At 50.3% G+C, this 13,062-nt stretch overlaps 1 protein-coding gene across 2 annotated transcripts in view; it reads left to right on the top strand.

Moving 5' to 3' along the window:
- The first annotated feature begins 692 nt into the window (after nt 1-692).
- The window catches only part of PTPRM (protein tyrosine phosphatase receptor type M), an 884,602-nt gene continuing 872,232 nt past the window's right edge, over nt 693-13,062 (top strand). For both annotated transcript variants that reach the window (XM_062201377.1, XM_062201376.1), the window contains exon 1: nt 693-1,115. In XM_062201377.1, the coding sequence (XP_062057361.1) occupies nt 1,046-1,115 (70 nt within the window). In that variant the 5' untranslated portion in view covers nt 693-1,045. The remainder of the gene's footprint in view (nt 1,116-13,062) is intronic.

Genomic DNA, 13,062 nt, shown 5'->3' with positions numbered 1-13,062 from the left:
CGCCCGCGTAGCGCCGAGAAGCCCCGCAGCCCTTCGGCGCCTCCGCGTTCGCCTGGCCCGCCTCTCCCGCAGCCGCTGGGGGGTGGAGGGAGCACGGCCCGGCGAGTCCGGGTGCAGCCGGCCGCGTTCAGTGACAGCGCTCCGGCGCCAGGCGGCGGAGACCCGGCCGCCTGGCCGCGCCCCGGGGGCTGCAGGCCGCTGGGCCCGCCCCGCCGCCCGCGCGAACTCCTGGCGGCTCGGGACCCGGGACAAACTTCTGACGGAGGCGCAGCCCCTCTTCCACAGCCCCCCTCGCCGAAGCCAGTCACTCAAAGAGAAGACGCGGCTGCGGCGCGGACGGGCAGAGGGCGGCAACGGTGCGGCCGCGCCTTCTCGCGCGGGGCACGCCCGCGGCGGCGGCGGTGGCCGCGGGGCCGCCTCTCCCCAAGCTCCCGGAGGTGCCGAGGCAGCTCTCGCCGGGGCGCGGGCCGGCGAGGGCGCGCGAGCTCACGCCCTCTAGCGGGCCGCGGCGGCGCCGGGTGGCCGTGACGTGGGCGCTCCCTTCAGCCGGCCTGCGGGGCGCCGCCAGTCAGTCGGGGAGCAAGAGCCCCGCGCGCAGCCGGCGCGGGCTCGGCCATTGGCGCGCCGCCGCCTGGGGCTGGGCTCGCGGCTGCCTGAGGAGAGGCGGCGGGCAGGACGCGCGCGCGGCCACGGCCACGGCCACGCCACGGCCGGCGCCGGCGGCTCGGGTCCCGAGCAGGGGAAGAAGAGAGGCGGCGGGTGTAGCCGCCGGAACCGAGAGAGGATTTTGGCTCCGCGGGCGCGCCCTCCGCTGCCTCTCGCAGCGGCGCCAGGCGCCCAGAGGGGCCAGCGGCGGGGGAGGAGGACCCGGGACCTCCTGTCCCCGCAGCCCGGGAGCGGCCGGAGTTCGGACTTGTGCAACTGTTGGCACTTTGCGGGGCTGGCTCTGTGTCTGGCTGTTTCCCCGTCCCTCTTCGCTGCCGCGGAGCCAAAGCTGCCGTCTCCCTTCCGCCGCCGGGGAGCGGCCCGGCGCGCACTCAGCACCATGAGACTTGGGACTTGCCTGGCGACTTTGGCCGGACTTTTGCTAACTGCAGCGGGGGACACGTTTTCAGGTAAGCGGGGACGCCTCTGCTGCGCCTGGAGCGCCCAGGCGGGAACCGACGCCGGGGACGCCTGCAGTTCCCGAGCGGCGGAGCCCGAGGCGGGCATCGGGGAACGGGCAGGGGGCACGGCGAGCAGGGCGCTGCGCCTGCCCGGTAGCCGGGCGCTGGGCGAGCGGCCGGAGAGGAGGGCGGGCGCCAAGCACTCGGGCGGGAGGAGCGGACGAGCCCCGAGTCGGGATCCAAGCTCGGCCGGGTCCCTCCGCGGCCTGGGCTCGGGCTTGAGGTGGGGCAGCTGCCACTCCAAGTCCCCGGCCGGCTCCGAAAGGCACAGGCAGAAAACTTTGCGTGAAGTTCCCAGCCGCAGCCGCCGGACGTGGGCGCTGCGCGGTCCCCCGCGACCCCAAGTAGCGGCCCGGCTGCGGCCGCCGTGCCCAGCTGCGCCCGCGGCGATCGCCCAGAGCTGGCGGCAGCACAGCCGGCGGCTGGCTCCCAATGCCATGCCCTCCCCGGCGCCCCTGGTGCTGCGCGGCTGGCGACCTCGGCGGGTCCCCGGCGCCCTGCGCCGCCTCCGCAGAGTGCAGACGGGCGTTTCTCGCCGGTCCCCGCGGTAGCACCGGGTCGCCACGGAGGAAGCAGCCGGCCGCCAGGCCCCTGCGCCCCGCCAGGCCCCTCTCCCCGCCCCCGGCCCCCTAGCGGAGCGCCAAGGCCAGTGGCACTTGTTGACCCAGTCCAGCGGCCCGGGGCCCCAGCTGGGAAGGTGTGGACTGGCGGTGCGCGCGTAAGCCTGCGTGCGCCACTCGTGCTCCCGGGGCGCTGCGGGCCGCGGGTGGAGAGCACCTGTGCACCGGGTCCCGGCTGGTGTCGCGGGGTTTACCTCCGGGATCGCCCTCAGCACCCGTGGGGTGGGGGTGGTGGTGGGGAACACACGTGGGTGGATGGCGAGCGCTGGCAGCGGTCGCACGCTTTCTCGTTTATCAGATTAAAGTCTATTTACAGTGAAGGCGGTGGACTTCGTTTTTCTTTTAATAAAACAAGAAAATCGCCGCTTGGCCGAAAGCTTGGGTTGCAACACAGGCTTCTGTGTTGATTCGAGAGGCAGAAGTTGGGCTCTTTAAAAGAAAGCAGATTGGCGAAGAGGACTTTCGTTAACCTAAAGAGCGTATTTCACACGTTAGAGACGTTTGGCCTTCTGACGCAAGGAAATAAAAATTCCTACTTGCCTGGAGCCGAGGATTGTTGGCTGTGGGTCCTCAGTACACAGAGGCGGGGCCCGGGGGGGTGCTCCTCGGAGCCTTGCTGAGCTGCGGGACCCTTGACCACAGTTGGCCACAGGGAGGAGATGGAAATTGAAGTTAGCGATTGCTCTGTGGTTTGAAACCCAAACCGTCAACTTCAATAGATATCCTGTCCCCAAGTTTCCTGTTTGCTGAACTGCCTTGTATTTGCACGTGCTCAGAGCATTTAGCGTGAGGATGCATTGCTGTCTGTTATAAAAATTGATGCAGCTTTTGGTCTGCGTGCTTACTAGTGAATAATGGAGTAGCCAGCGATCGCCAGTTTGGGAGCCTTGTAACTTATTAGTATAAGAAGCCAAGTACTGGGGCCTTCGTGATGGGTTTCTCTTTAATCAGCTCCATGACTCCCTGCTTGGGATTTGTTTAAACTGCGGCAGACATTGTTGTGATGGGTTTAAAATTGTGTGCAAGGAGGTAGAAACAAATATTTACGTAGTGTATTTAAACTAGGGGTCCCTCATTACCGAAAAGGATTTCAGCCTGGGTAGTACCGGCTCATGCTCTTGTTAAGGCTGATAGAAGAGGACCAAAATACGTGTTTGCTAAAATTCAGCATACTTTTTTCTTTCGGAAGGAATCTATTTGTTTGAGTTACCATACCATTCGCTGAAGAAGTGTGTTTTCTTTTCTGTTGGAGAGCCAGAGTTGCCCTGGTGTGTTAGTGGGTAAAGGGGAAATGGAGGGCCGTATCCAAGCGATTGCTTAGAAATGTTGAAGTTCTAAAAATTTAAAGTTGCAATTTCATGTGTGCAAGAATTGGATATTTTGCAGTTTGTTGTGTTTATTTTTTTCCACTTTGTATTTTAGGCAGTACAAGTATGAAGCATTTAATGTTTTATAGTGGTAGTTTTTTTGATACTGGGAAAGTTAATTCTGATGAATTTGAGTGACATTGAAATATATTTCTTTTTATGATTCTTCCAACAATTGCAATAATCGGCTGCTTTTCACCACATAGGGGAATAAATTGCACATAGAGAGAGGGATTAGATGGTAAGTTCCTTGAGGGTAAAGTAAAAAAAATTTTTTTTCTTTTTCAGTCTTCATAAAATATGTAACTTAGAAGCTTAGACCTAATAGGCACTTAACTGTTGAATGAAGTATAATGTAAATCTTCATCATTTGCAAACTTTCAAACTGTGAGTGAACTGAGTGGCATGAAAGACAGGGATAGGAATTTTTTTTTAATTAATTAATTTTTTTTTTTTGACAGGCAGAGTGGACAGTGAGAGAGAGAGAGACAGAGAGAAAGGTCTTCCTTTTGCCGTTGGTTCACCCTCCAATGGCCGCCGCGGTAGGTGCGCTGCTGCCGGCGCACCGCGCTGATCCGATGGCAGGAGCCAGGTGCCTATCCTGATCTCCCATGGGGTGCAGGGCCCAAGCACTTGGGCCATCCTCCACTGCACTCCCTGGCCACAGCAGAGAGCTGGCCTGGAAGAGGGGCAGCCGGGACAGAACCGGCGCCCCGACCGGGACTAGAACCCGGTGTGCCGGCGCCGCAAGGTGGAGGATTAGCCTAGTGAGCCACGGCGCCGGCCAGGAATGGTTTTTAAAAGTTAGACTTGGCTTGCATTTTCCACCCAGTGCACTTGATCCTGAGGGTTTCTGTCATTAGTGGAGGTTCTTTGTGTAGCTGAGATATATACGCCAGACTCTGCTGTTCCTGTTCTGCCCTGCTCTCCTATGCTGTCTTTTGGAGTGGGCTTGGAATTAAGGTAGTTCATCAATCATTTCTGGAGGTGGACTGCACATCCTGCGGATGCGAGACATTGGAAAGAGAGTGCTCAGCTTACTGGCAGAGAAAAGAATTAAGACCCCATGGGGGACTTTATTTACATATTGTGGACATTTTCTTAAAAAATTGCTTTCCAACTTTCAAATTTCTAATTTGTTAGGCTAAATAGTGGAGGTTCACTTTGTGTCGTTCTAGGCTTTTGATGTTCATAAAATAGGGCAGCTGATGGGGTGGCTGTTTGGTACAGTGGTTAAAGCCTCACTTTGAAGGCCCGAACCCTACATCAGAGTGCCTGGGTTTGAGTCCAGGCTCCTTTTCCTAGCTTCCTGTTAATGCAGAAGGTGATGGCTCAAGTATTTTTAGACACCTGCATTGAGTCCTGGGCTTCTTCTGGCTCTGGCCTGGTCCTGGTTGTTGCTGTCATTTGGGAAGTGAATCAGCAGATGGAAGATCTCTCTGTCTCTGTTTCTCTACCTTTCAAATAAAAATAGGGAAAAAAAGAAGGTTTTTGTAAAAAGGAATAAAAGTAAGACATGAAGAAGAAAGTTAAATCATTTTAGTTTTGCTTAAAATTGTCTTTTCCACGGTGAGAAGCCCATGAATTGGCAAGTTACTCTTCTGTGACCCAGTTTCTCAAAAGCCAAGTTTTAATATATATTATATAAGCACGTGTTTAGTTCTGCATTTTGACAAGACTGATGTGTTAAATTCTATTAAGTTTTGGTCTGCAGAAATAGAAATAACAGATTTGGCTCTTTGTTTTAACTACAGTGTTTGGAAGAGATTAAACCTTAACATAGACGTGTGGATTTGGGACTCTTGGAGAGATTTATTTTTCAAAATGGTCTTGTGAGGAATAGTCTTTGTGAAGCTGTGTGAACTCTGCACAAAGGCTTCGGTTTATGGTATTGTGCCAACATGGATTTCTTAGTTTTGATAATTCAGCTCTGATTAGGTAAGGTGTTAACCATTAGGAGAGCTGGTTAAAGGGTATGCTTGAACTCATTGTGCTGTTTTTGAAGTTCTTCTGCTTAAAAGAGGAACTTTTCAAGAATTCCTGACTGAGTGGGAATAGATTTGTTTATTCTTTTTCAGATAACTGTACTCGTGACATTTTACATTTTTGTAATGCTTTCAGGAGATAATTGATATGAAGAAAATATTTCAAGTTTAGATCAGTGAGCATGAAGGAAAATATGCTAAGAAATTACTATCACATTCTTAGTGTTATGTGTATGTAAAGAATTGCTTGAGCAGAATAAATTGATCTGATCTGGAAAATTGTAGGTTTTAGTGTCTCATGCTTTCTAAGGGTTATTTTACAGTTTTCAGAAAAAAAGCTACTGACATACAGTGATATATGGATAAGTGTGTTTGTATCTTGAGTAATCCTAAATGAGCTTTCCTTAATGAACATTTCTTAAATGATGACTTCAGATTATGTAAACCTTGTATCAAAGAAGCATGCCTTTGGATTTGGGAAAAGTTAGGTTTAGGATGTAAGTATTTCTGGGGCACTTGTATAAAAGCCAGTCAGTGGCTTTACTTGTTTTTTTTTTTTTTTTTTTTTTTGGTAGAGTGTAATACATTGTAGGAATTGTTAGGTTGTATATACCTATTTTGATAGTGGAGCTGTGTTTAGGTTAAGTATTATTTCCTTTCAGTTTACATTTTACATCCCATTAAGTCTGCTAGAATGAGTATGTATTGTCTTTATATCCTATAACAGGGTGCTTAGTTAGTGGGATGGCCGTTTTAATGAATTTTACACTTGTCCAACATTTTTTTTTTTTTTAAATATTTATTTATTTATTTGACAGGTAGAGTTACAGACAGTGAGAGAGAGAGAGAGAGAGATGAGAGAAAGGTCTTCCGTCTGATGGTTCACCCCTCAAATGGCTGCAATGGCTGGAGCTATGCCGGTCCAAAGCCAGGAGCCAGGTGCCTCTTCCTGGTCTCCCATGCGGGTGCAGGGCCTGAGCACTTAGGGCATCCTCCGCCGCTTTCCCAGGCCACAGCAGGGAGTTGGACTGGAAGAGGAGCAACTGGGATGCCAGCGCCACAGGTGGAGGATTAACCTAGTGCACCAGGGCGCCGGCCCCCCAACATTTTTCTAAATGTAACATTTCTCTTCAGGCTGGTGTCTACCATGCATTTTACTCTAAGATTCTACTCTTTGCAAACCAGCTTTCCCACAACATTGTAGTTTCGCATCTTCCTGCCCTTACTGTCTTTCTGCCTGCAACAGACATGTTAATAGCATCATTTGATATGCCAGTGAGGGGTGAATTACGAGTGTCTTTCAAACCACTAATGAAACATTTTGAAAAGATACAAAATCCCATAAGCCTTCCATTATGAGAGGACCCATCTTCTCCGGTTCCCAGAATCCCGCAGTGATTTGCAGTTTAGTCATTCACAAGCCCCAGTTTACCCTGTAGCCCAGAGAAACCCAGCAGAGGGAAACAAGGCAGGCAGGCGTGGGCGGGGGAGCAGGGAAGATTTCCTCAGCCAACTTCCTAGGCTGTAGTCCGGCACAAACGCCGTTGGTGGGGTGGCTGGCAAGGCCAGGGCATAATTGGGCTGGGTGTGTGTGAGAGAGAAGTAAAAAGAAGAGAACAGAATGGGAAGAAAAGGGCTGTATGCTCAAGTGTGGAAGGCTCTGGCGGTCCTATAGGGGAGGGGTCGCTGTCCTTGCACCCTCTTGGCTGTGAAGAGGGAACACGTGCATGTGCAAAGCGAGCGATGATAGTCCCACACCTCTGTGGCTTCAGGCAGCTCTGCTGCAGGCCTGGGGTATTGGACCAGTGTGGACGGTGAGCTGGGTTTGAACCCGTGCTTCTCCAAACAGGGTGTGCACAAGCACCGCCTGGGTCTTCCTTCCAGACTCTGCCTTCTGGGGCCTGGCTGTGGGGAGTCCCAGGCCGAGCACCTGCAGCAGGAACCCACAGCATGCCCAGGTGCTCCTGGCTCATGACCATGCTGGCAAGTGGGAGGCAGCCTCGACAGGTTGTGGCACCTGCAGGCTCTCAGGTACAGGACTGTAATTTGTTAGCATGAGCTCACCTGGGATTCTGACGCACCCTGCAGTGTTGGACAGCTGAGGTCCTCATCCGGTGTTGTCAGCCTGCCTTGATAAGAGCTGAATGGGAAACAGAGGTTTAAAACAAAAATACCATGCATGATCTCTTGTTAGCCTCTCAGTTAACTGTCCCAAAATTCTGAACTCACGTCAGACTGCTATGGGTCTGCTAGGTGGAACCACCACGGTGAGATTTCAAGCACCAGGCTTCTCTGGGAGGGGAGGGGAGATCTTCCATCTGGCCGGCTGTAGAAGTAATATACAGTTTCCTATAGTTGTGCTTACCACAGTGTAAACTTTTAATTAAATTTTGCTGTAATGTTTAGCGGTTGGTAGTTTCCCTGAGTTGATATTTGATGGAGAAGATCATTGTTGGCTTGTTGTAATAAAAGTGCAACTCAGAGTGCTTTTTGAAATAGTTTGTCAATATTGATCCCTTAGTATTCGTAAGGCCTCTTTGTGGGGGTGATAATAGGCAAAGATAAGGAGGGAAGTAGGGTTGCCATACTTCAGAAGTTGTCAAGTAGTAAGCTTCCAAATCTAAAGTATAAAAGAGACTTTTTTTTCAAGAAAGAGCTGGAAATTAACATATGTAAGATTTGTAGTGTTAATGTGGACATGTAAAACTTTGTTTTCACAAATAGACTCAACATCAAGATAGAAAACAAAGTTGGAGGCCGGCACTGTGGCCCAGCGGGTTGAGCTGCCGCCTGCAGTGCTGGTATCCCATGTGGGCACCTATTCGAGTCCTGGCTGCCCCACTTTCCATCCAGCTAACGTGCCTGGGAAAAGCAGTGGAAGATGTCCCAAGTGCTTGGGCCCGTGCTACTCACGTGGGAGACCTTAAAGAAGCTCCTGGCTCCTGGTTTTGGCCCGGCCCTTGGGTCCATTTGGGGAGTGAACCAGCAGATGGAAGATCTCTCTGTAACTCTGCCTTTCAAGTAAATAAAATAAATCTTAAGAAAAAACAAAATCAGAACAAAATTTTGGTGTATATCTAAGACAGTACTCCAAAAAAAAATCCATGGCAAGTTGACTTAAAAGATTATTTTGTTGAAAAAATTTGGGAATCCATACATGAGTTTTTTGTGAGATTCATTTTCCCAGAACTGCTTGCAGTCCTCTCAGATTTAAAGTGTGTCTGCTTTTTCTTTAGCCACAAAAGACAATCCTTGCATCTCTGTTATTTAACACTCCCAGGTAAATAAAAGTGTGGCGGTATTTAACACATTTCTTTGTCAAGCAGACGTTTCTAGAAAAACCAGTGGAAGAGGGCTTTCCCTGTTCTGGCTGCCATCTGCGGCTGATCACTAGGTGTAGCTGCATCCCCAGGCCCACCTGCTCGAGCGGGAGGGGCCCAGCCTCCACCACGGAGGGATTCACTTACAGCTAAAGAAAAGGCACTGTCACTCCTGGGCCTTCATCCACTTGTGCGTGTGTGTGTCAGTCTCTACATTGTCAAGTTAAATCCTTGAGTGGATGCTGCAGTTCCCACAGCCCTGCTTGCAGCTCAGTTTGTTGGATTTCAGCACTGACCCACAGGTACCCAGAGACTCAGCCGTGGCATCATTTACCCTTTTTCTCCTTTGCTTTTCTCGGCTGTGCTATGTTGCTGCTAATGCATATGGAACTGGAAGAAGCAGTTATGTATTTGCCACCTAAGCCAGCATTCTTGTTAACCGTTGGGGCCTTCTTGTTGTAGGCTGGAAAAGGCACTGGGCTGAATGGCTGCACGTAGGTATGTGACAGCTGTGCAAGGGGCTGGTGAGTACAGTACGTGCTTGCATCTGCCAGAGATGACTTTTTTCGGTGCTGATCAAGAATTTGGGTATATAATTCAAGAAGTCATTAAAATTTTGCATGGAAATCTGATTCAGTCATTTTTCATTTTTCCTGTGTAACACGCTGAGGACTAATGAGTTAGTAAAACCTTTCTGTGAAACCGAAGTGTTGGGCCTTGGAAGCAGAAAGGGAGGTGGAGGATAGGACTGAAGAAGGCTGTGCTTATTTTAGGACTGGGTCACATGGGGTAGGAGTGGGCTCTCAGGCCACATGGGCAATGTCTGCAGGCTCTACAGGGAAGGGAGGGAGAGAGAGGGAGAGAGAGAAAGGGAGAAAAAGAGTTGAGGTGTCAGAGAGTTGTCAAAACTGATAAGGTTTTTAGAATCTCCCTGGGAGAAAAAGGCCACTGTTTAACAGAATGATTTATTTCCGCATGCAACAGCCTAAGCAGAAGCAAAGCATTTACTTTTTATGGGCTGCAAAGCATAAAAGCTTATAGAGCATCAGTTTGTTTTCACATGGGTGAATATTCATTTTAATCTTTCTTTTCTATTCAATATGCAGAAAGCAGATTTATTGCATACAATGAAAAGAATACATTTTAGCGGGGGTTTCCATGGAAGTCAGGAGGCCTTGTTACTTCCCCTCTGCTTCCAGCTGTTGGAGCAAAATGGGTCCATAGGTGGGCTTCTGCAGTGGGGTGGGGGTGGGGATGCAAAGGAATTGGATTGCAGTTGGTGCCAGCTGTTTCTCATGGAGCCTATTTGCTCTCTCTGGTCAGTTTAATTTGGTGGTGGCATTGTGTATTGTGGAATACTCACATCTTGAAATAGACTCAATGTCTTAGGTATCCAATTTTAAAGTGGTTTATTTTTCTTATAAAATAAGTGCTGATCATGTCTAAAACCAAATCACTGAACAGTGTTTTTTAGCATATAGTAGTTGTTCAATAAAAATCTGCATGCATGAATGATGAAGTTCCTTTGGAGAGAAAAAGATCAAATTATTTATGTTTACTGCTGTTTTGTTTTTCTCTCTTCCTTCATGTCAACTTTGACTTTTTAAAGCTTTTGGAATAACTTTGCCAGTACAGCCAGGCTGTAGGCTTAGTGCTTGGTGCCATTAGAAGTTTAGAGGTGTATAGAGATTCAGTTGCTAAATGTAACGGAAAAAGTGGAGTTGATGATGTGGCACAGCAGTTAAGCCCCATCTTGCAGTGACAGTATGCCACAGGGGAGCTCTGGTTTGAGTCCTGGCTGCTCTGTTTCCAGTCCAGCTTCCTGCTAATGTGCCTGAGAAGGCAGCGTGATGGCCCAAGTTAGCAGTGCCTCTGCCACCAACTTGGGAGACCTGGGTGACGTTCCTGGATCCTAGCTTCAGACTGATCCAGACCTGGCTGTTTCAGATATTTGGGGGGTGAACCAGCAAATGAAAGATCTGTCTATCTCTCCCTATTGCTCTGCCTTTTAAATGAATATTTATAGCCTGAGGAAATGTATATATATATATATATAGCCTAAGGGGAAAAAGGAATAAGTGTTACCTTATGCTAATTGCATATGTAAAAGTAAAAAAATAAGCCTGGGGTTATATCAGGTGCACTATGCATGCATTAATCAGTTATTTCTATAAAGTAGAATTTTGATGTAATATTGGTCACCAGCAAATGAAATGTACTGTGGTGGGCTTGTTATGATCCTACTCTGGGGAGATGTGGTTTAGTCACCCGTGCATTAAATGAACCACAGTATCATGAGTAGGAAGCTTCCGAGGCAGGGGATAACATCTCTGCCGCTGTTTGTTTTGGATACGGAATGGGATGAATCCTACCTACCGGAACCCAGACAGCACCGAGATAACACGGGGCTCGACTTCACCACAGCCAGCATGCTCGCATTCTCTCTTCATTCTGCACACCATTCTCTCAAGCGATGAAGCTTAATTAAAAAGAGGTGACTCCGACAACAATCTCATAGGCTGTGTTGTCCTCCCTTGACCTCTGAAACCCTGACCACTGCCTGTGCTACATGGCGTCCCCAGTGAGTCAGGGCGTGGGTACCCAGCCGCGTGATGCGCTGTGTGTGGTGCGGGCAGAAGGGCGTGACCCCTTTCCCTGCTCATCACCACAGTGGTCGCAGCGACATGCCTGTAACAGGAGGCTGCTCAACAAGACAGAAGCGTCAGGAATTTATTGAATCAAAGTTGGAGGTGGCACGTGAGCCTTCAGAAATGAAGACCTGCAGACCCAGGGAAAACTGTTTTGATACTCAGGCTTGAAAAAGAATGGACCGTGTGAATGGGCAGAAGGCTGAGAGCTAATGGTCATAGATGGAGGGGCACAGATTCCTCCCCCTCCTTGCCTCCCTCCTTTCCTCCTCTCTCCCACTCCTCTTCCCCCTTCCTCCCTCCTCCCTTCCTTCCTTCCTGGTGAGGGGCAGGACCCCTTCTGGAAGGAGGGTCAAGAGTTTGCTTAGGGCCAGCTCTTGCACAGAAAGGTATTATCGCTGCTTTGCAGGGAGAAGGTTCTAGCTTCCGTGATCCCCCTTGGGGGAGAGGAATTCTGGTTTCTCGGGCCTGCCTTGGGGTGTGGGTGAGGGGGAGAGGCAGGGGGCCAGGAGGTGGTCAGGGTGACCTTGCTTGGGAGACTGCCCCTGAGGCCCATCTGGTGTCCTGCAGTTCCCAGGACTCAGCCTCGGAGCCATACTCTGGGGAGTCACGTTCCGAGCCCCACAGGGTGGGGATGTTTCTGTCTCCTCTCTGTCAGGTGCCATTTTGGTCTCCCAGGTGTGACTTTCTTTCCAGTACTGCTTTGTGGCCGGGAGCCCCTGGGAGGCAGCTGTTCCTCATGCCAAAGTAGGTGTTCAGTGGGGCCTGCCCCGGCAGAGAGAAAGGCAGGCAGCAGTGGGGGTTAAAGGAGGGATGTCAGCCATGGTGATCCCTGAGGTGCAGAAAGAGGGGCAGAAGCCCCCAGTTCATCCCGAATGTCCCTGTGGCCTTGGACATCTGATTTCATTATATCAAACTTCAGTCTTCTTTTCTGGCATAATACCGTCCCAGGATTATTGTAAGGACTAACTCAGAGAGGTGGGCAGTGAAGACACCGTTTGGGGTGCACGCATCCTGTAGTGGGGTATCTGGATTTCAGTCCTGGCTCCACTTCCAATTCCAGCTTCCTGCTAACAGGCAGCAGGTGATGGCTCAAAGAGTTGGACCCCTGCCATGCATGTGGTAGCCCTGGATTGAGTTCTTGGCTCAGCCCTACCTGTTGCCGGCCTTTGGGCAGTGGTCAGGTAGAAGGGAGCTTTCTCTCTCTCTGTTTCTTTGCCTTTCAGATAATAAATAAATAAATAGGACTAACTTGGAGGACCAAATGCTGTGAAATTAGGAGCCTGTTAGGGTGACAAGGGATGTGTGTTTAATGATCACAATAAGAGGGGACCAGCCTCTCCTTTGCTATCCTCCAAGTACAGCACGAGCTTAACCATGTGAGCTTACTGTGAACAGAATTCAAAAAAGGTGGAGTGTTGGTGACTGCATAGAGTTCTCACTGACCGACCCCCTCCCTGCTCCCAGGCTTTGATAGTCCTGGTGCTGGGAGCTGTAAAAGGGACATGTATTAGTCTGTGAGGTTGTATATGTAAATTTCAGAAAGATCTGGCCAATATTATGTGTTAGAACTTTGCAACCCTGGAATTTGCAAAATGATCACCACAGAATTGGCACCGTGAAAAGCCAGCATCACTCAGTGCTGTGGAAGGTAGATGGTGTCTGACACCTGCGTGGGAGTTACCCAAGGCATTTGTTCAAATGCAGATTGCTGGTCACCATGAACTAGTGAGTCCTGAGGCCACAGAACCTGGCCAAGAGACCCAGCAGATGGCTGTGGTAGTTACTACAGACGTTGAAGCGCTACCGGTTAGAGAGTAGCCACGACGCAGAGACCCTGTCCTTGTGCGGAGTTACTCATACCTTCTCTAACATGTGTTAAGAAAGCATCTGACGACCACTGCATGGATTTTTACATCCAAAACTATAATGCACTGTAGAATATTTCTTTGGAGC

Source organism: Lepus europaeus, chromosome 9 (assembly GCF_033115175.1).
Source record: "Lepus europaeus isolate LE1 chromosome 9, mLepTim1.pri, whole genome shotgun sequence".
NCBI classification, from domain to species: domain Eukaryota; kingdom Metazoa; phylum Chordata; class Mammalia; order Lagomorpha; family Leporidae; genus Lepus; species Lepus europaeus.
The sequence above is the reverse complement of the archived record's forward strand: the minus strand, read 5'-3'. Positions and strand labels throughout refer to the sequence as shown.